This window comes from Triturus cristatus, chromosome 12, assembly GCF_964204655.1.
Source record: "Triturus cristatus chromosome 12, aTriCri1.1, whole genome shotgun sequence".
Lineage (NCBI taxonomy): Eukaryota > Metazoa > Chordata > Amphibia > Caudata > Salamandridae > Triturus > Triturus cristatus.
In genome coordinates, this window is record NC_140595.1 from 799,289,131 (window position 1) to 799,308,802 (window position 19,672).

General features: G+C 42.8%; 1 protein-coding gene across 2 annotated transcripts in view; it reads right to left on the reverse strand.

Annotated features, from left to right (window-relative positions):
- Nucleotides 1–19,672, reverse strand: part of LOC146782882 (chloride channel protein ClC-Kb-like) — a 260,608-nt gene that overhangs the window by 34,527 nt on the left and 206,409 nt on the right. For both annotated transcript variants that reach the window (XM_085637370.1, XM_085637369.1), the window contains exons 18-19: nucleotides 14,391–14,464; nucleotides 11,592–11,660 (exon numbers count right to left, since the gene is read on the reverse strand). In XM_085637370.1, coding sequence (XP_085493496.1) covers nucleotides 11,592–11,660; nucleotides 14,391–14,464 — 143 coding nt within the window. The remainder of the gene's footprint in view (nucleotides 1–11,591; nucleotides 11,661–14,390; nucleotides 14,465–19,672) is intronic.

The window sequence follows — 19,672 nt, forward strand, 5'->3', positions numbered from 1 at the left end:
TGCCTGATCACCTTGAGACCGGGCTGGCGGCTAGCTCAGCTTCTGACATTTTCCACGATTCCCGCATTTATAGAGGGGAGAAGATACGGTCCGCTTCCACTATTCACGCTATGGCACCGAAGAACGCCCACAGAACGGGTCGGGCTGGGAAAGGTCTTGCCTTTGAAAACTCCGCTTCCAAGGGAAACAATGTTGCTGCTGTAACGGCTCCCCCAGCGGCTCTCTCTGCGGCTTCGTCGGAAGTGCCAGCAGAACATGCTGGGAGAGTGGAGAAAGCAGTAGCATCGGCGGTTCCTGGTAAGCTGATTATCCGCCCTTCTTTATTACTGGTAGATACACAAGACAAACCTGGCTCTATACCTAGTGTTGAAACCAATACTGCCTCTGCTAACCCGTTGGTTCCCCCCTTATCTTTGAGACATAATGACGCCATACTTCCAATCGGCACCGATATTAATACTGGGTATGGGAGGAAACTAAGTCAACAACAACAACAACTGGACGATGATTGCAGGTTTAATAAAGAAATAAACTCAGCTTCATCTAATATGAATCAGCTAAAATCTCCCGAACTGGTGGGGGGAGAGAAATTGACGGTTGATATAGCGGAAATGGCGGATACTGTGAACCCGTTTGTCTGTACCTCTGGGGCTGACCAGACACAGGTATCTATAGAACTGAGCCCGGCTACATCTATATTACCCATTGTGGGGGTACAAACTATCCTTACAGAAGACGAAGCAAACTATAGGGAAATTGAGGACTGTATGGTTGATGAAAATGAGGATTCGGTTGAAGAAATTGAGGAGGATGCGTCTAGATCCCCTTCGCGTTATCCTGGTCCTAAAAAAGGAAAATCAAAGGCGAAATATAAAACCAAGAAAGGCAAGACTCTTAATATCTCTGCTCTGTCTGCTGTAAACTCAGGGCATAAAACCCGTGGTAAAATTATTTTAGATGAGAGTCCTTTACGAAGGTGGATACAGGCAAAAGGAGGAGTCAAGACTATGGCCCTGCGTCTCTCAGGTACTAACTCTGCTGAAGTAGAAGAGTATTTAAAAAAAGGCTCTATAGTACCTGGAGACTCAACAATGCAACCAACTTCAACTGATCTATCTGTAGCTTCGATGGATAGCCCACTTATTGAATCTCATGTCTCCTCGTCTTTCACTGCAGCAACTGACACTATTGATTTGGGCTCTCAACATTTGCCCTCAGTGCCTTCAATGCCTGCAAGTATTCCAAGTGCCTTAAATGCTCCAGATGCTTCAAATGCACTGTTTGCTCAAAGTCAAGAGAACGTAGAATGTAGCCTTTCTTTGTTTGATCAAATTTTAAAGATTCTGACTGATAACAGAGATGAAGCACAACAACATTTCTTACAGCTTAGGGAGGATAATTGTCAACTACAAAGGTCCTTGGAAGAAGCTACTAACAAGTTCGGAATAATCACTCAGGAAGTCGCGGAGTTACAACAAAGAGTTGCAGGCATTGAGGAAACATCTGTGCGAGTAGAGACTCTATCCAGCCAACATGATGTGCAGATATCTACCCTTCAGACTAAGCTTGAGGATATGGAAAACCGTCAAAGGAGGCAAAATCTTCGACTTTTTGGCATAGCGGAAGGCTTAGAAGGTGCTGACCCGCGGACCTTTATGGTGAATCTCTTTCACAAAGCTTTTCCCGATTTATCAGATTGGGATTGGGATTCCCAGCTACAAAGGGTCCATAGACTTCCTCTTGTTCAAAGAAATAAGGAGAACAAGTTTCCAAGGCCCTTTTTGATCTATTTCGGTAATTACTTCCTAAGGCAAGCAGTTTCTTCCAAGGCTAAACCGCATACTCCGATTAAAGTTGAGAATGTAACGTTTTTTGTTAGGTCTGATTTGAGTAAAGCTACCATGGACAAACGGTGGAAGCTGCGACAGCTTATTGACCCTTTCAAATCTTTGGGTGGGCAGGTGTTCTTGCAGGAACCTGCCCGTTTAAAAGTAATTAAAGGGGGCCATACTTATACTTTCACCGATGTTAGAGAAGCTGAGATTGCATTATCGAATTTTGGTAAATAACTGGCTTCTACGTATATCATTATTTACTTAAAAACTTTTCGTAGATTGGTGGAATTATACTTGTAATGTCTTGTATCAAAATTAGGCTACTAATATAGCTCTCTCTTGGTATTTTTTTTCTGCCCTTAAGTTTCTCGTATTTAGCTCTTTCTTCTTTTTCTCTCCTTTTAGCTCTCTATTATCTTTGATTTTCTACCTGGGACTCTCTCCTTCTTAGGAGTGGATGGAGGGAGGGAGGGAGCTACCTAATGCTGCCCCTCTATTAGGCTACCAAACAACGGCAGCATGTAGCAAGGGGGTGCTCTCCCCAATAGGGATTGGGGGAAGGTCCTGGCTTGGGTGGGTCTGGAGGAGGGGTTCACGGGTATTGGTGAAAAATGTTAAAAATGACAACACTATGACAATAATCTTTGAAAATAATAAAAAAGAAATGCTGATATATATTTTTTTTCTCTTTTCAAAAAAAAAAAGTCTAAACTTAGTTGTTTAATATGGAATGTCTCGGGCCTTAATTGCAAAAATAAGAGACGATTAGTACAAGAAGAGCTTAAATTGTACAATCCCCACTTAGTCTTAATCACTGAGACACATATTTGCTACAAAGATAGGAATTTGTTAAGGCTAGCAGGGTATGAGGTTATCGCATGTACAACCCTAAATGCTACTATCAGAGGGGTTGCCATTTTAAAACAAAGACAGCTGAAACTAAATATTATCAAAACGGCTGTAGATAAAAGGGGCCGGTGGATAATTATGCAATTCCACTTGGAAAACTGTAAATATGTAATATGCTCTGTATATGGATCTAATGTCGACGATCCTTACATCTTTGATTGGCTAAATATGGAGCTTTTGGAAGGGGAAGGAGAACTTTTAATTGGAGGTGATTTTAATTGTATAATTGACTATGCCATAGATACTACTAAACATACTGGTTTTCAACGTATGCGGAAGACACGTGCGGCAATTTTAGAGCTAGGTCGGCTACACAATATAAAAGATACTTGGCGAACTCTTCACCCTAAAATACCAGGGTATACGTATTACTCTGCACCTCATAAATTATGTTCCCGGATAGACATGATCTGGGCTTCTGATAGGATATTAGAATCTAGCACTATTGAAATATGCCCCAGACTCACATCAGATCATAACCCCATTCTTTTTATTTTTCAAACAGTCACCAGAACTCAAGATACTAGATTATTCTCCTTTCCGAGATATCTTTTTTCTGATTCAGAATTCATTTTACAACTTAAAAAGCACGTTTCGGAATTTATTGATACGAATCTTGATTCTACTTCTTTAATTTATGTATGGGACGCTTGTAAAGCTAGTATAAGGGGATTTACTCAACAATATGTTTTTACACAAAACTCTAAACTTCGTAAAGATAATAAGAATATTATCACTAAAATTCTATCTCTGGAAAATCAACTAGCAGATGCTTTAATACAAAACACTTCAGATGGAGATAAAGTAAGACTGGAGCTAATCAGTCTTCGATCTGCTACTAAAAACGTTCTCAGAGAACGAGCCACTGTAAAATTGCAGAAATTTAAAATCTCTCAATATGAGAGTGGTGATAAAATAGGTAAGATTCTGGCTTATAAAATTGCAGATAATAAAGCTAATACAATAATTAAATGTATTAAAGGTCCCAATAATATTATTTATGACCAAACTAGGGACATTATAACACAATTTGTTAAATACTATAGCCATTTATACACTCCAGAAAATATTCCTACTTTACACAACATTCGAGCGTACATTGGTAACAATGTTACTAATAATATAATGGTAGAACATAGTCGGCAATTAGCAGAGAATGTCACTCTTGCTGAGATTAGAAAGGCAGTAGCGTCTCTTCCGTCGGGCAAAGCTTCAGGCGAGGACACACTTCCCATAGAATTCTATAAAATCTGTCTCGATGAAATACTCCCCCTTTTTCGTTTAGTAATCAACTCAATAGATCAAACAGGGAAAGTTCCAGATTCTTGGAACTCAGCTAAAATAGTTTTTTTCCTCAAAAAAAACAAACCCGCTGAAGAATGTAGTTCATACCGGCCCATATCTTTAATTAATGTCGACGCCAAAATTTTCTCTAAAATACTTGCACTTCGATTAGCCCCTTTTATGCCCGAATTAGTTAATCCACAACAACATGGATTTATTACAGGACGGGATACTACGGCCCACGTCAATATGGCAATTACTGCTTTTGATATAGTAGCGGTTAATTCCACCCAACTCGGTATGATACTCTTAGATGCTGAAAAGGCATTTGACCGAGTTGGTTGGGATTATCTCTGGACTGTAATGCGGGCTTATGGCTTTAATGGTAGATATTTAAAATGGATACAGGCCCTATATAATTTGCCAACCGCCAAAATTAGCTATGCAGGTATGATTTCCCCAAGTTTTAAAATACTTAGGGGCACGAGGCAAGGGTGTCCGCTTTCACCTTTATTATTTGCACTCTCTATGGAACCTTTTATAAATGCATTATCACTTCAATCACATATTATTCCATTACAACTTGGTTCTAATTCCCTAAAAATTACTGCTTACGCAGACGACATCGCTATTTATTCTACTGATGTAGAAAAAGCTCTTACTGCGATTATAGAAGAATCTAATGCTTTTGGAGTAATCTCAGGATACAAATTAAACTTAAGTAAAACACAAGTTGTATTAAACTATAAATCATTGACCCCTGTTCAAGGTACTTGCCGGGTGGCGACGTATTTAGGCATTAAAATTTCTGCTAAAGTAAGCGATATAAAAAACCTGAATTATGACGCATTATTGAAAGAAACAGCTCGCGTACTCAAAAAATGGCACAAAATACCTTTAAGCCTTATAGGCCGGATTAATTTAATTAAAATGAAGATTTTGCCTAAATTTATGTACTTATTTAGGTCTATACCCTTATGTTTAAATAATCCATTTTTTAAGAAACTAGATGGGATTTTAAGCAGCTATATTTGGGGATATAAGAAAGCTAGAAGATCGCTTGCCCTGCTTAAATTACCAATGGATAAGGGCGGTTTAAACTTCCCCGATTTTAAATTATATTTTTTGGCAACTTTTGTCGGCCGTTTGCGTAGCTTATTTTTTATCAATAATCAATACTATTACCACCAACTTATGTTAGGCAATGACTCTAATTGCTTTCTTGCAAGAGTTAACGACCCAAACTACTTCAAAATGTTTAAATTTAAGACTGCGAGAGAGACAGTTGCGGTTTGGAAAACTTTATTAACAACATGCAAGACCTCTTTTTTTCATCCTAAGCTTGATCTGTGGGGTAATCCTGGGCTACCGGATATATTCAACGATGGACGTGGGACCGCATGGGCTAATTTAGGAATTAATTTGCTAGGTGATTTATATGGTAACCAGGGATTTTTAGATTTCGCAACACTTAAATTTCTTTTTAACTTAACGGATGGTATGCGATTTAAATATATGCAAATTAGAGATTTTTTGGTTGGTAAAATGAAAATCAATCAAATCTTAGACTCAGATTTATGGGCATGTTTCTATTCAAAAAATCAGAAGTCAGTAATTAGTAAGGGTTATAAATGTTTAATTAACTTCAAAGAAGATAATTGTCCAAAAATTGCTCTGAAATGGGCTTCTAGATTAGGGACTAATATTACTCCCACTAAGATCTCGGCGTCACTTTGTAATATCAACAAAGTAGTACAATCTTCAAGCCTGAGGATTCAGTTATATAAAACTATTTGTTCTTTATATTATACACCGTTTAGAATTTCTAAGTGGACTTTAAATCCTACATTAAGTTCTCGTTCTAAGTGTCCCAAATGTGATCTTGTCGCGGCTGATATCATTCATATATTTTTTTCTTGCCCAGTGTTGTCTGAGTTCTGGTCCGGATTTGAAAATATTTTGTTGCAAAAACAAATTGCTCTTGGTCCTCTTTCACCATTGTTCATACTACTAGATATACAATCTGAGAACTGTCCACAAAAAGATTTATTAACTGTACTAGTCTCCTGTGCTCGACTGACAATTGCCAGGTTATGGATATCTCAGAAACCCCCACATATCATGGAATGGTGGTTTTTAGTTAATGAAATTTATTCTATGGAACGTGCTATTGCCAAAACGAGGGGATTGAAATCTATGATAAAATTTGAAAAAATTTGGGGAACTTTTCTTTAAGCTTACTCTTTGCCAATACGTCTTTAATGTGTATTTATATGTACGGCTTATTGGATATCAAATGTACATGTTATCAGCTAATCTTTTGTTTTGTGTTGTCAATAAAAAAATATTTAAAAAAAAAAAAAAAAAAAAAAATTAAAACAGAGGAGACTGTCAGGGGTGTCGATTTTAAACTGATGTATTCAAAGGTTTCTGTTATTTTTAGCTATTTTCTACCTTTAGCTCTTCTTTTTAGTCTCTTTCTTTCCCTCGCTGGTTTATGTGGCAAGTTACGTATGTAACGTCCTAAAAAGTATATTTTGATGAAGGTGGCATCTTTTGTCAAGAATGGTTGGCCAGAGGAGAGAAATGTGGAGGTGGTGTTACGTTCAAGAATTATCTGTTGTCAATGGTGTGATGGTCAGGGCTGATCCTTGTGTACCACCTTCTTCGTTACATGACGTTTTGAGAATTGAGGCTCGTGAGGGGCATTTGGGTGTGTCCAGTACCTGCAACGCCCTTTAACAATTCTATTGGTGGCCTCGTCTAGAGAGGCACAGGTGCAGAAGTATGTGAATAATTATTCAGGATCCTTGGTATCTGACAAACATTGAAGATCACTTGAAACACCACTTATTCCAGTTGCTTTTCCTGAAGAGGCGTGGGCCAAGGTCACTTTGGATTTTGTGGGCCCGTTTGATCTGCTACAGGCCACGCGGAGGTATATGATGGATCACATTGATTATTACTCGAAATGGGTATATTTTGAGTTCACAGCACATCCTGACACGGTTTCTGTCCTGATTCAGTTGTGAAGCTTTCGCGACTGGTGTTTTTGCTGGAAGATGGTCCCAAGGAAATCGTTACTGATAATGGCATGCATTTTGGGTCAGTAAAAATGAAAACGTTTTTGGAAAGTCATCAAATAGATCAAATTAAAGTTGCACTGTACTCACTGTCAGCCAACGGTCTGGTAGAAAGCATGAATAGGTTTTTAAAGGAAGGAGTCCAGTCGGCTTTTACTATAGGCGAAGAAGTGAAAGAATTTATGTGTAGGAAAGTTTGGTCATATTTGGTTATGACACATAGGACTTTGGGAGTGCGCCCTTTTGTGTTGTTGCGTGAAAGACTTCCCAGGTGAGCTATTTATCCAGAGTGTGTCAGATTGTTAAGTAAGAAACGGTTTGAGACTATGGATGCCACTGTTTTTGAGGAAAGTAGAAGAAAAACAGAGTTGAACCAAGGAGTTTTATGACGGTAAATTGAAATTGAAATTGTAAGATGTGGCTGTTGGGGACTGGGTTTTGGTCAGGATTCCCACAAGGGTAAGAAAAGGTCAGTCAAGATGGTCTGCACCAGTTGTGATAGACAGAGTTTCGAAAGGATCTGTGTTTTTGTATGGAAAGGGATTGTGGAGTAAAAGAGTTTTAGTTAATGGTACGTGTGAACAAGCGCAGAAGATTAGGCAAATCAGAGCCTTGGAGAATGATGATACCTGTGATTTTGATGTGAAAAATGTTGGAAGATGGCCTTGCAGATTCGCGATCGCAGGTTCCCTACACAGACGGGTGTAAAGCTGATGTGGCTCGCAATTCAGGCAATGAATGTTCTCAAACGCAGAAAGGTGGCATATCCATCATTGAGTGTGTTCAACTTCCCTCTGCTCGTACGGATGTGTGGGGTGGTGTTGTGAGTGTCCCAGCTGGTGAGTTTGTTGGTGTGGCTGCACAGGCTCAGCATGTTGGTGGGTCTTCTCAGTTCCAGATCAGGTGCAGGAGGAGTTCTACAGCCAATGTGGGCATGCCTGCTAGGTTCAAAGACTATTTGGTATCTTAAGATTTCAATTCTTTGGTTTCTGCTTTAACTTTAAGTTTGCGTTGGTTTAGGTTTATTTTTGTTGTTTTGTTACTCTTTTCCCTTTGTTTTGTTTTGTTTATTTATGTAAGGGGTAGGGTGGGGTATCATGTATGCTGTGTTATTCATGTTGACTTTGGGTGTGCTTGCGTGTGAGCGCGTGGGCACTGTTGTCTCTTGCACGTGTTCACTGCTGCACACAAGGATTAACTCAATATTAAACATGGCTGTTGGGTTGTATTATTGTTTGAGGTTGCATCCTCGAGCTATTTCTGCTTTTATTTGAAATGTTATGTCGATGTATATATGCTGCAGGTGCTTCAGTTAAGTCAATTGCTGTCTGACCACTGAAGTCGAGGGCTTTGTTTTTACTTGGAATAAAAGAAGCAGTTTTTTCTAAAGAAGCTTTCTTGTCTTGGATTTCTTACCTCACACTATTGGTAGTGAGTGGGAAGAGTCTCACTAGCAAAGATGGCATTTCTACCATATTGTTTAGATGCAAGAATATCTCAGGGTTGGGCAAGGTCACTTTTTGCAATATGTGTGCGTATCCCAGACTGTCAGAGAAATTCGATGTACGTTCCCCGAAGCGGCAAAATCCATGTAGACCATGGCAATAATGCTTATCTAGGCACAATGTTCAAGATTACTGCCTAACATTTACAGCGCACTGGGAGAGGATGAGGGTAGGGAGGGATCGCGGCAATAGCCCACAGAAGATGGACAACAAGCATTGATGAACCACTCACCGAGCAGGAACAGGCCGAAGCCTTCCAGTGGGTCAAAATGATATGTAGTAATGCCAGCTTCAAACTGGTGCAATGCCACGCGGTGCCAGTGAACTTTTTACCCCTGACATGTTGGTGCTCCTCGGTCCAAGTGTCTGGTCTGAAGTGCTGGTGTCCCACAGCGAACCACAGAGGGATTTCCTGAAGTGTCTGTAAAGCAATGCCTGCTAGGGTTGCTCCCTTACAAAGAAAGGGGTATAATAAAAAAGAAGCTTGCAGCCTTGGGGGGGGGGGATAGTACTGGCCAACAGGCAGACTTGCCAACCACTGGCTGAGCTTGCAACCACCAAAGGGTAGCAGCTGGGTGAAAGATAAGTTTAAATGGTCATTGGCGGAAGAAGGCCAAATAAAAAAGAAAGGAGAGATGAGAAACTCGCTGAGGACCGAGGCGAATGGACGAGAGCGCTATAAACCTACAGACCCGCCAGATGCCAGGCCACCATGATCTAAGGTTACGTAAACTAAGTGTCTCAGCACATAAAGAAAACTAGTCAAAACCACTATAGAACAATGCACATTGTTATAGGGAAACACGCAAAACAAAGCGATGGCAACAGTTATCGTGAAACTATATCAAATGAAGCAGTCGCGCAGTAGTGAATGTAGCACTGAATATTTATACATTCAATAGGTGAAAATGGCACATGGAATGGGCCGTCCTGTGAGGGCCTTACCTTAAAAAATGCACAGTTTTAGCAATGCTGCAGATACAAGAAGATATCAATAAAATGGTACATCTGTATCGTATACATAAATCAAGACTATAATGTGCCAAATGTTTGATTTTCTGTGTGATGTTAATGTGATCTGGCATGTACTGTTTAATCATGTCAAAATGTAATAAAGAGATTTTCCACCAAAAAACAAAGGATTCTGTCAAGTATTAGGTATCTACCAGTGCTCACATACATAACTATTTCTGCACGCAGAAATGGATCATGAAAGTGCAGTTGTGTGGTCGAAAACGTTGCTTTTCCCATTTTCTGCACATAAAGAACCCCAATCATTAGCAATTCCAATGCTGAGAAGCTACACACAAAATGATGCAGAATACCCATGAACCTTTACGGATGAACACCCCCGCTGCGGGATGAAAACGAACCCCACTTGGTACTAGATTTACTCCCATGGAAGCTGCCCCACACTTACTGAATGTCCATGTGAACAAATCACAATTGAAAGGCCACATCCCACCCTTCATGAGTCTGTGAATTAGGGCTGGGGTTTTGGCCTCCTGCATTCCATTTTTGCGCGTGTAAATTGAACTGCGGTGCGTAGCATGATCTGCGAATCAGGCTCAGTGAGTTTAGATCCTGAGGGCAGGATTCACAAAAGTACTCATGTCGGAGGCCCTGTAGTCGTTGAGGAGTCTTGGCCCTTGGGGCGGAATCTCCGCAATCAATCTCATTGCGAAGATTTCACCCCGAATGAGGACACTCCCCCACAACAGCGGGGCCTCCGCCACGAGTGTGGAGGGCCTCATCCACAAAGGGCCTACGCACTCGTGGCGGAGGCCTCGCAGTCGTGGTGGGACCTCTGTACAATAGTTTCCCATTGCAGAGGTCCCGTTGCGAGTGCGGGGCCCCGCCACGACTTCGAGGCCTCCGCCACGAGTGTGTGGGCCCTTTGTGAATCAGGCCCTATGGACCTAATTCACAATCAACCTCCGCAGTCTCGGCGGAGGCCTCGCAGTCGCGGCGGAGGGCTCGCAGTCGCGACGGAGGCCTCGCAGTCTCGGCGGAGGCCTTGCAGTCGCGGCGGAGGCCTCGCAGTCTCGGCGGAGACCTCGCAGTCGCAACGGAGGCCTCGCAGTCCCGGTGGAGTTCACGCACTCGTGGCGGGACCTCTGCAATGGGTAACTGCTGTACGGGGGTTCCGCCACGAGTGCGAGGCCTCTGGTGCGACTGCGGAGGCCATTTGTGAATTAGGCCCTCAGTGTTTAAAAAACACAGAAAACAGCAGGATTATATCTTAATCCAAAAAACTCAACAGCACACATGATTTTCTCCTTTATTTCTTGAGAGGGAGCAGTTCAATAAAATAAGGGCACAAAAAATAACAGAGTTTAGGACCACAGAAGACAGACAGATGATTTCTACTAGTGTGCATTTGAGGAAAACAAAGCCCACCTTAACAGCCTTGAAGTCTTGGGGGCATTTAGAACCCACCAGTAAACATGGTGTCATTGGCCCCTGGCGGTAATTCCAATGACACTAGCACCAGCATGTTCTCTAACGTCAGAGATGTGTTTACCAGCTGGCTGTGGCTCGTTAGAGGTCTCACGGTACTACTGGCACAGTGGCAATGCTCAGCCACTAACCCGATTACAGGATATCCCACCTGAGTTGCCAAGTTCTAGGACATCTCTGTGGTCTGGCTTCAGGTTCTATGTTTCCAAAGGACCCTTTCTCTGTCACTATTACTTGTTAACCAAGTGCTGTAGACAATACAGAGCTGACTTGAAAATGGAGGAAAGTAGCTGTGGTGCATGAACCAGCCCTGGACGTTGAGGGGTTTCTAGCAGCCTGTTGGGTCCTGGGAGGTCGGGTGAATGAGAAAGAAGTAAAAAACTCAAAAGGTGAATTTACTGAGGCTTTTCCATCCCGATGAGGATGAAATGTATTGTAAATAATATGACACTCTTGCTTTTATAATGGGTTTTGTGGCATCAATGCCCCCACTCCCAAAGTAACCAGTGCCTTACCATGGTGTAGTACTGCAAACGTTTCTTGCTGCTCTTCCTGCGCCTTCCATCACGGAATATTCGTGCATGCTGTAGAGGTGAAAATAGTGAACAAGTCACGTGGGGCTGTGTCTTAATCAACACTGCTTTGACCCTCATTACCAGTTAGGGGGATTTCCAGCAGCTGCAGTTATTATTACGGGTCAGGATCGCTGTAAAGAATTCTATTACGATTTAGAGCTCCAAGAATGGGGAATAACTGTCCAGATATGGAATTACCATCCAGAATTCTGCACGGTAATCCAAGGTTGCAGACATTCATCCATAGCGGCAGACATTCTTCCTAAGCAGCGGGCATTCCTCCAAAGCAGCAGACATTCATCCATTGAACTCGTCCATAGCAGCAGAAACTCCTCCAATAAGCAAACATTCATCAGTATCAGCAGCCATTTATTCATCCATAGCAAAAGACCCTCTTTCAAAGCAGGACACATATCCTAAGTAGCAGACATTGATCCATAGCAGTAGACATTCTTCTTAAGCAGCGGGCATTCATCCAAAGTAGCAGACATTCATCCATTGAACTCGTCCATAGCAGCAGAAACTCCTCCAATCAGCAAACATTCATCAGTATCAGCAGCCATTCATTCATCCATAGCAAAAGACCCTCTTTCAAAGTAGGAGACACTTTCTAAAGTAACAGACACTTACACAAAGCAGTGGGCAGTCTTCAAAAGCAGCAAGGGATTATCCAAAGCAGCAGACACTAATTCACAGAGCTCGTCCATAGCAACAGAAACACTTCCAAAGCAGCATAAACTCATCATTAGTACCAGCCATTCAGCCCTAGCAGCAAACCCTCTTTCAAAGCAGCGGACACTAATTCACAGAGCCAACCATAGCAACAGAAACACTTCCAAAGCAGTAGAAACTCATCATTAGTAGCAGCTATTCGGCCCTAGCAGCCAAAGCCTCTTTCAAAGCAGCAGACACTTATCCAAAGCAGCAGACTTTCATCCTTAGCAACAGACATTCTTCTCAAGCAGCAGACACTCATCAAAAACAGCATATGCTCATCCAAACTGGTATACATTCACACATAGCGACAAACACTGTTCCCAAGCAGCATACATTCATCCAAAGCAGTAGACATTCATTCTTTGAGTTCATCCACAGCAGCAGCAATTTCTCCAAGCAGCAAACACTTCTTCAAGTGAAGGACACTCATGGAAGCAGCAGGCAGTCTTCTGGAGCAGCACATAATGATCTAAAGCGGTGGACACTAATCCACAGAGCTTATCCACACCAGCAGAAACTCTTTCAAATGAGCAGACACTCATCAGCAGAAGTAGCCATTCAGTTATAGCAGCAGACCTTTTTCCAAAACAACAGACACTTATCCAAAGCAATGGACACTTATCCAAAGCAGTAGAAACTCATTCTTAGCAGCAGTCACTCATCCTTAGCAGCAGACACTCGTCCTAAGCAGCAGGCATTCACCCATTGTAGCAGGAACTCTTTCAAAGCAGCAGACACTCATCCATAGCAGCATTCATTCATACATAGCAGCAAGTACTCTTTCAAAACTCTTACAATGCAGCAGACACTTATCCAAAGGGGCAGACTTTCATCCATAGCAGCAGACATTTTTGTCAGGCAGCAGATGCTCACCAAGTGGTAGACATTCTTCCATAGCGTCACAGTCTTCCTAAGCAGCAGACATTCATCCACTGAGTTTATCTCAATAGCAGCAGACACTCTTCCAAAGCAGCCGACACTCTTCCACAGCAGGAGGCATTCATCAACTGAGTTCATTTCATTAGCAGCAGACACTCTTCCACAGGAGACAGTCTTCTAGTGCATTCTTCAACTATCGCAACCAACACTCATTTATCCAAACCTTTCCTTGATGGCAAGAGTCATACGACTCAGGCACCAGCCACTCTTTCAACTAACCACGTGTCACTAAGTCACCTAGCAAACCTCAAGCGGCTTCCTTTGGATGACTAAACACTGGTAGTCTGAACTGTGAGCTATGCCTTCAAAAATGCAAACTTATGTCCCAACTACAGGCTTTGAGATGTCATGCATACTCACCTCTGTATTTCTCTGAGGCCTACATCCTAGAGTATGTTATGTGAATTTGTGAAGCGCACTATCACCAGCAAGGCTATCCTGGCGCTGAGCGAGTGTGTGTGCCTGGATCGGCCTATGGTAGGGCTAGGAACGCACACTATATGAAAAAATAATTTGAATGCCGCCTCCACATGGCCTCACTCAGTGATATAGGTTTTTGATAGGCCTGAACTGCCAAAGCTATTTTTTACAGTTTTTTTACATTTTTGTTGTATTTTTCCTCCAAACTGAATAAGCTTTTCCATGGAGTCATCTGGGTGACCATTGAGCCATACATTGCATCTGGATCCACAAATGTAAAGTAATCACTGAATTCAATAGCAGTAAACATATGACTATCTCTATTTAAGGGGAAACTCAGGTAGTCAGTGTCCAATGCTCCTCAAGATTCTAATCTCATCTTGTCTCTCCTCTCTTTTCTAGAAACATCTCTCCAAAATTCCTAAGACAAGTGGTGTTCCAAAGTGGTTAAGGGTCATCAAGAGCCACCATGTGCCACTGTCTGACCCATCACCATATTTTGTTTAGTTCATTGTGGGTCTGAGCAATCAGGCTCCTGCAGTCTGTCATACCTCATCGTTTACTCAAGCCTTACACTCACTCACTCACTCACTCACTCACTCACTCACTCACTCACTCACTCACTCACTCACTCATCACTTGTTTTGATTCACCCTTACTCACCGCTTCATTATCGCTCACTATGGTGTCATCTGCGCTGCAAGTCCCATCACCAAGCTCTGTGTTTTCTAGGTTCTCTGAAAAGGCAGAAGAAGACAGACACTTGTCAGAATGGTGTGGAATAACTGAGTCACTGATGAGAGAAATAATGTCCCGTACTTGTAATCCTAGTTCTGCATCGTAGGCATCTTCGTTGATAGTCACGTGCGTTGAATGGGGTACCTTAGAATACCCCTATTCAACCATTATGACAAAACTTTAAAAATATGGACTCCTGTATCACCTGGTCAGACTTGTATTTCCTAATTATTTCTTTCTTTGTTTTATTGTTTGTGGTTGTATACAACGTGAATATGGCCCTAAAGCATTAGAGTACTTTACATGAGCACCAAAATATGCTAACCATTTTTTTAGCTACAGGGAAAGTAAAGACCTGATTTAGTTCGGTGGATGGGTGCCTCATCACAAACATGACAGATGTCCCGCACACCTTATTACAAGCGCATTATATCCTACAAAAAGGCCGATGGGATATCCGTCACGTATGTGAAGGAGTAGCACGTCTGTCAAACTCTAAATCCGGCCTAAGTTATTTTCCTAGAATCACAGGCTGTTCACTGAGGCCGGGATTCAAACCCAGAATTACCAATTGAAAACACATTCATAAATCGACTTTGCAACACAGTACCTTCCCTCTGTCATAAATGTCATGGAAATAATCAATCTAGGGAAAATGTGAGGAAAGGAGCCTGAAAGGCAGCATGGAGTGACATGTTTCCATAATTGAGGATTAAGAGTGCTTCTGGATCTCACATGCTGGAGGGGGATTATTCAGTGTTTATGACTATCAATGAACATCCTATGGGGTAGGGAGATGTGTTTCCAGCATAACTTTGTCTTACTCATGTACAGTGTTGTGTGCTAAGAGTTCAATCGCAAGCATCAACTTTTATGGGAACTGATGCCCTGCTTGGGTCTTCTCCTGGTTTTGCCTGTGACTGATGGTGGCCTTGGCACTGGCTGCAATGGAGGAGATTAGTGGCGGCCTGATTTAGCCTGCTGGGGGGCTTCGCCTGCGCGGGGCAGGCACTTTTTAAGTCACTCTTAATGGTTCCAATCTCCTGCTTTATTCATTTTAGGAATTGTTGATGAAAGTCTTGGGAGATGGTCAACACAAGGGAAGGGTCTGGTGTTCTTTCTGGAGATGAACTAGAAAATCCCGTTGGCTTATCACCTTTGCCGTCTTTTGACCCTTTGGATGTCGAAATGTATTTTTATTATTTCATCTCTGCTGCCTGTGTTATGTTATGTGAATTTATTTTACAAATTTTGTAGAGCTCAGTAAATACCCTAAAATTGCGTCCTGGTGCTATGATCAGCATAAAGGCTAGCAGGAGACTATTATTTAAACAGCCAGGTCTTCAGCTTCTTGTGGCTGATGAGTGGACAAGGTGGGATTCTAAACGGGGAAGGGAGGTTGTTCCACAGCTTAGGAGCAAGGTAATCGAAGGCTACCCATCCAGATCTAGAATTCTTGATTCGTGGCATGACAGCACAGAAGAAGAAGTGCGGAGAGTATGTGGCGATGGCATAACTCACATTTCATACTGAGGTAGGTAAGTCCTGCTCCTTAAACTGTCTGTGAGTTATACATAGAAATTTGAAGACAGACCTTTGCTTTACTGGCAGTAAATTAAGTTCCTAGACTTTTGTGAGGAATATTTTGAATATAACATGCTGCCACATTTTGATTTATTTGAAGATGTTGCACCTGATAGTCAGGTCATCCTAGATGAAGGGACATGCTTTAATCCACTGTAGTTGTAAGAAGTGCCTGTACCACTGTTCTCCTGGTAGACAGAGAAAGCAGTGTAAAAATATTTTCCAGGGTTTGGAAAACCGTGAAGCACAAGGCTGACAGAGATGTGATATGTTTGGCAAAAGAGAGATTATCAGCAATGAAGAAGCCAAGATTTCTGGCAAACAGACTTGTGTTGGGGTAAGGCCTAATTCTGGTGGCCGCCAAACAGGTTACCAAAGTAGAGAAGGCTTGCTGAAGTCTAATACCTCTGTTGTATCAGCATTGATCTATTTCCCCTTAGCTACAGTTGACATGCATCTGGAGAACTGAGCTTGAGTGGTCAAAGGATTGTTGGATGTTGTAATAATAATTTGGTGTTGTCTGCGTATGATAAGTTCGAAACCAAAACTGCACGCTAATGGACCTGGGGGAGACCTAAACATTAAACAAAGAGGAGGTCAACGAGGAGCTGTGCAGTACCTGGCAAGTTAGAGGGGTAGGAATTGAGAAAAAAATTGGAATAGATACAGATTGTGCTTTTATACGCCCAAAAGAGCAAAGCCATCTTAGAGCCACACTGCTGATTGTTAGGTTGGAAGGCCTGGAGAGATGGATGGAGTGTGACACTGTATCAAACAAGGCTGATAAGTTCAAACGGATCAGTGTGGCAGAGTCACAATGATACAAGGTCATTTTGGTGTTATCGGTGGCTGCCAGAAGGTTGTCTCAGTATTATGTAAGACACGAATGCCTGATTGAGAATGGTCTAGAAAGTTATTGAATTGAAGAAATTCAACAAATCATTCTACAAGACTTTGGTGGCGATGGAAAGTAAAGATCTGGGATGATAATTGCTCAGCTGTTTGCGGATGACATTGGGTTTCTTCAGTAGTGTAGTGTTGCATGAGATGAGCATGATTCCAGGTTGGAGGCAAAGTAGCTGTAGAAAGGGAAAGATTGCAGATTTCTTTTTTAATTGGATTAACCACATTGAAAATTTGAGTAAGAATGCAGGGGGGGGGGGCAGGGGTCTGAGGGGAAGCCTGGCTTGATGGCTGTGAGGGCAGAAGATGTGTCTTCATCAAAATAGGGTCTGGGAGAATGTAATAGAATGATGTGGGAAGCCGCTGGGTCTTCCTCAGAGCTAGGGAATGAGTCAGGAGGCGGCTGAGGCAAGAAATAGACTAAAGTTTGTCCATTTGCTTGTGAAAGCAGAAGGAGAGGTTGGAGCAGAGATCCTGGGGGGGGGGGGGGGCTGGATTGTGTTGTTGTAAGCACTAGGATCCATAAAATGTAGGATCCATAAAATCTTTACCAATAGAGAAAAGAGTTTTTGAAGAATTCTCAGCAGTTTCAATAGCAGAAGAGTAATAGAAGGATCATGCCGTAACAACTTGCTTTTGGTGTATTTTTATGGTCTTTTTGTTCGGCTTGTATTCAGGATCATATATTTTCCACCATAGGCACTCCACAACCATAAACTGGCGTATCGATTTACAAACGGTCTCAGAATACCACGTGACTGAGGTGGTGGAATTCACTGGTAGATATGTGTCTAGTGCACTCATGGTCCACTTATTGTAGCTATTGGAGACTTTTTTGATGCATGAACCAATTATAGGAGGTGCTTGGATCGCGGTGCCACAGCGTACATAGCTAGGTTTACATGAATGGTAAGAAAAAATGGCAGAGGATTGCATCTTGGAAGGGGTTTTTGCCACACAGGATTTATGCCTGGTCTGTTCCCCAGCCGGCCAGGCCACCATATCCGTAGTATTTCATTGATAACATCTCCTTGGAAGGACACTCTTTTTCAGACCTTAAATGCAACGCAGCTGCCAAGTACTAAGACCTCTTCACCAGTGAGGATGCAGATTTGTTGTGATATCTCTGGAGGTCAGTTGAAAGTCCTGCAAAACATTTGAATGAAAACTCTCTTTTCAATGTTTAGGAGATTGGTGACCAGTACTCCACATTTGAGGAATGATTTCAAGCCAAACAAAACCGCACGTCTTTGTACCTGATAGGGGACAGACATCTCCTCCGCCGTTGTTGTGGATTTTAATCTGTGGCAGCTAGTGAAAATACACCAGGTGTACAGTTCTGAGCCTGTGTGGTCAAAGTTTCTCTGTATTATGCCACCCATGACAGACCGCTCAAATTGTGACTACAGGCCTGCCATTGCAGCCTGTGTAAGATGGTGCTAGCACCACTTACGACAGATATACGGTTTCTTATATCTGAGGTCACTGCACTTAAAACCTATAAGTCACCCCTAAGGCAGGTCTTTCAGTCTAAGTGTGAAGGTGCCCATGTATGAGCAGGACACCCCTACAACCTTCTGAGCCCATTCTTCCGGGTTTTAAGTGCATCAGCCATTAAGATACATAGAGTGGCCATGCGTCATTACGCGATGACCATCTCTAAACTGGCTGTAATGAACCCTGTTGTGTTTGATATCAAACATGTTGGAATCATTTACAGTGTGTGGGTATGATGCCATGCTCTGTAAAGCTCCTCCGGGAGGCCCTCAGTACTCCCAGTACCTGTCTTCTAGATGCGGACAGCAAACTATGACTGCTGCCGACCAGAGACGTGATTATGCCCTCCTGCTGCTGAGCCAAGCTCGAGCAGAGGAGGGCAGGACAATAGGTATCCTATCACAGGGAGGTGTGACCCCCTCCCAGACAGGACTTAGAGTATTAGGACACAGTGGAGGCGCTTGCCAGCACCACTGAGAATGCTTGAAGAGCTCATTTGGTGCCCTCCCTGCATACTCCAGTCCAAACCAGTACAGGGAGCCGGTGGCTCCTGCTCTGGCGTGAACCTGGACAAAGGACATGGGAGTATTCTCCCCCCTGTCTAGCCGCTCCTCTGGGAGGGACCCTGAATTGTTCCAACCCTTTCCTTAGGTTACTTAATGGCTTATCTATGCGTGGGGTCCATAGATTCATTGTGGGATAAGATTCAGATCACATACCATTTCAACTTAGACCGTCTGGGCACTCTGGACCTCGCTGGCCTTTGCGTTGGGAACCGAGACTGCAACTGGGAAGACTCCTGCTGCTCCTGGTCTCATCATCCTGCAAGTCTGCTGCAATGTCTGCGCCTCTGCTCCATACAGGTTGTTCACGGGACCTGTAGACATCCAAGACACCTGAAGGAATCCCCCTTGGAGTGAAGGAGTCACTCCCTTGCATCTGCAGGCACGCAACACAGAGGACTGGTCTGCTGATCCTGGGCTCCCACGGACTCCAAAAGGCTCAGCAACACAGGTGGTAGTTCTGCAACTCCCTTGAGGCTTGCACTGTCTTCTCACCGAGTTTGAGGCCTCCGCGGGGTTTCTTCAGGGTCCCCTGGAAATGGTCCTTTTTCTTTAAAATCGCAACAGCGACTTGCTTATTGACTAACATTGAGCATGTGGTCGTGTTCCCACTCTGCACACGGCCTCCGTGGTGTTCCTAGATACTCACCTTGGGTGGTT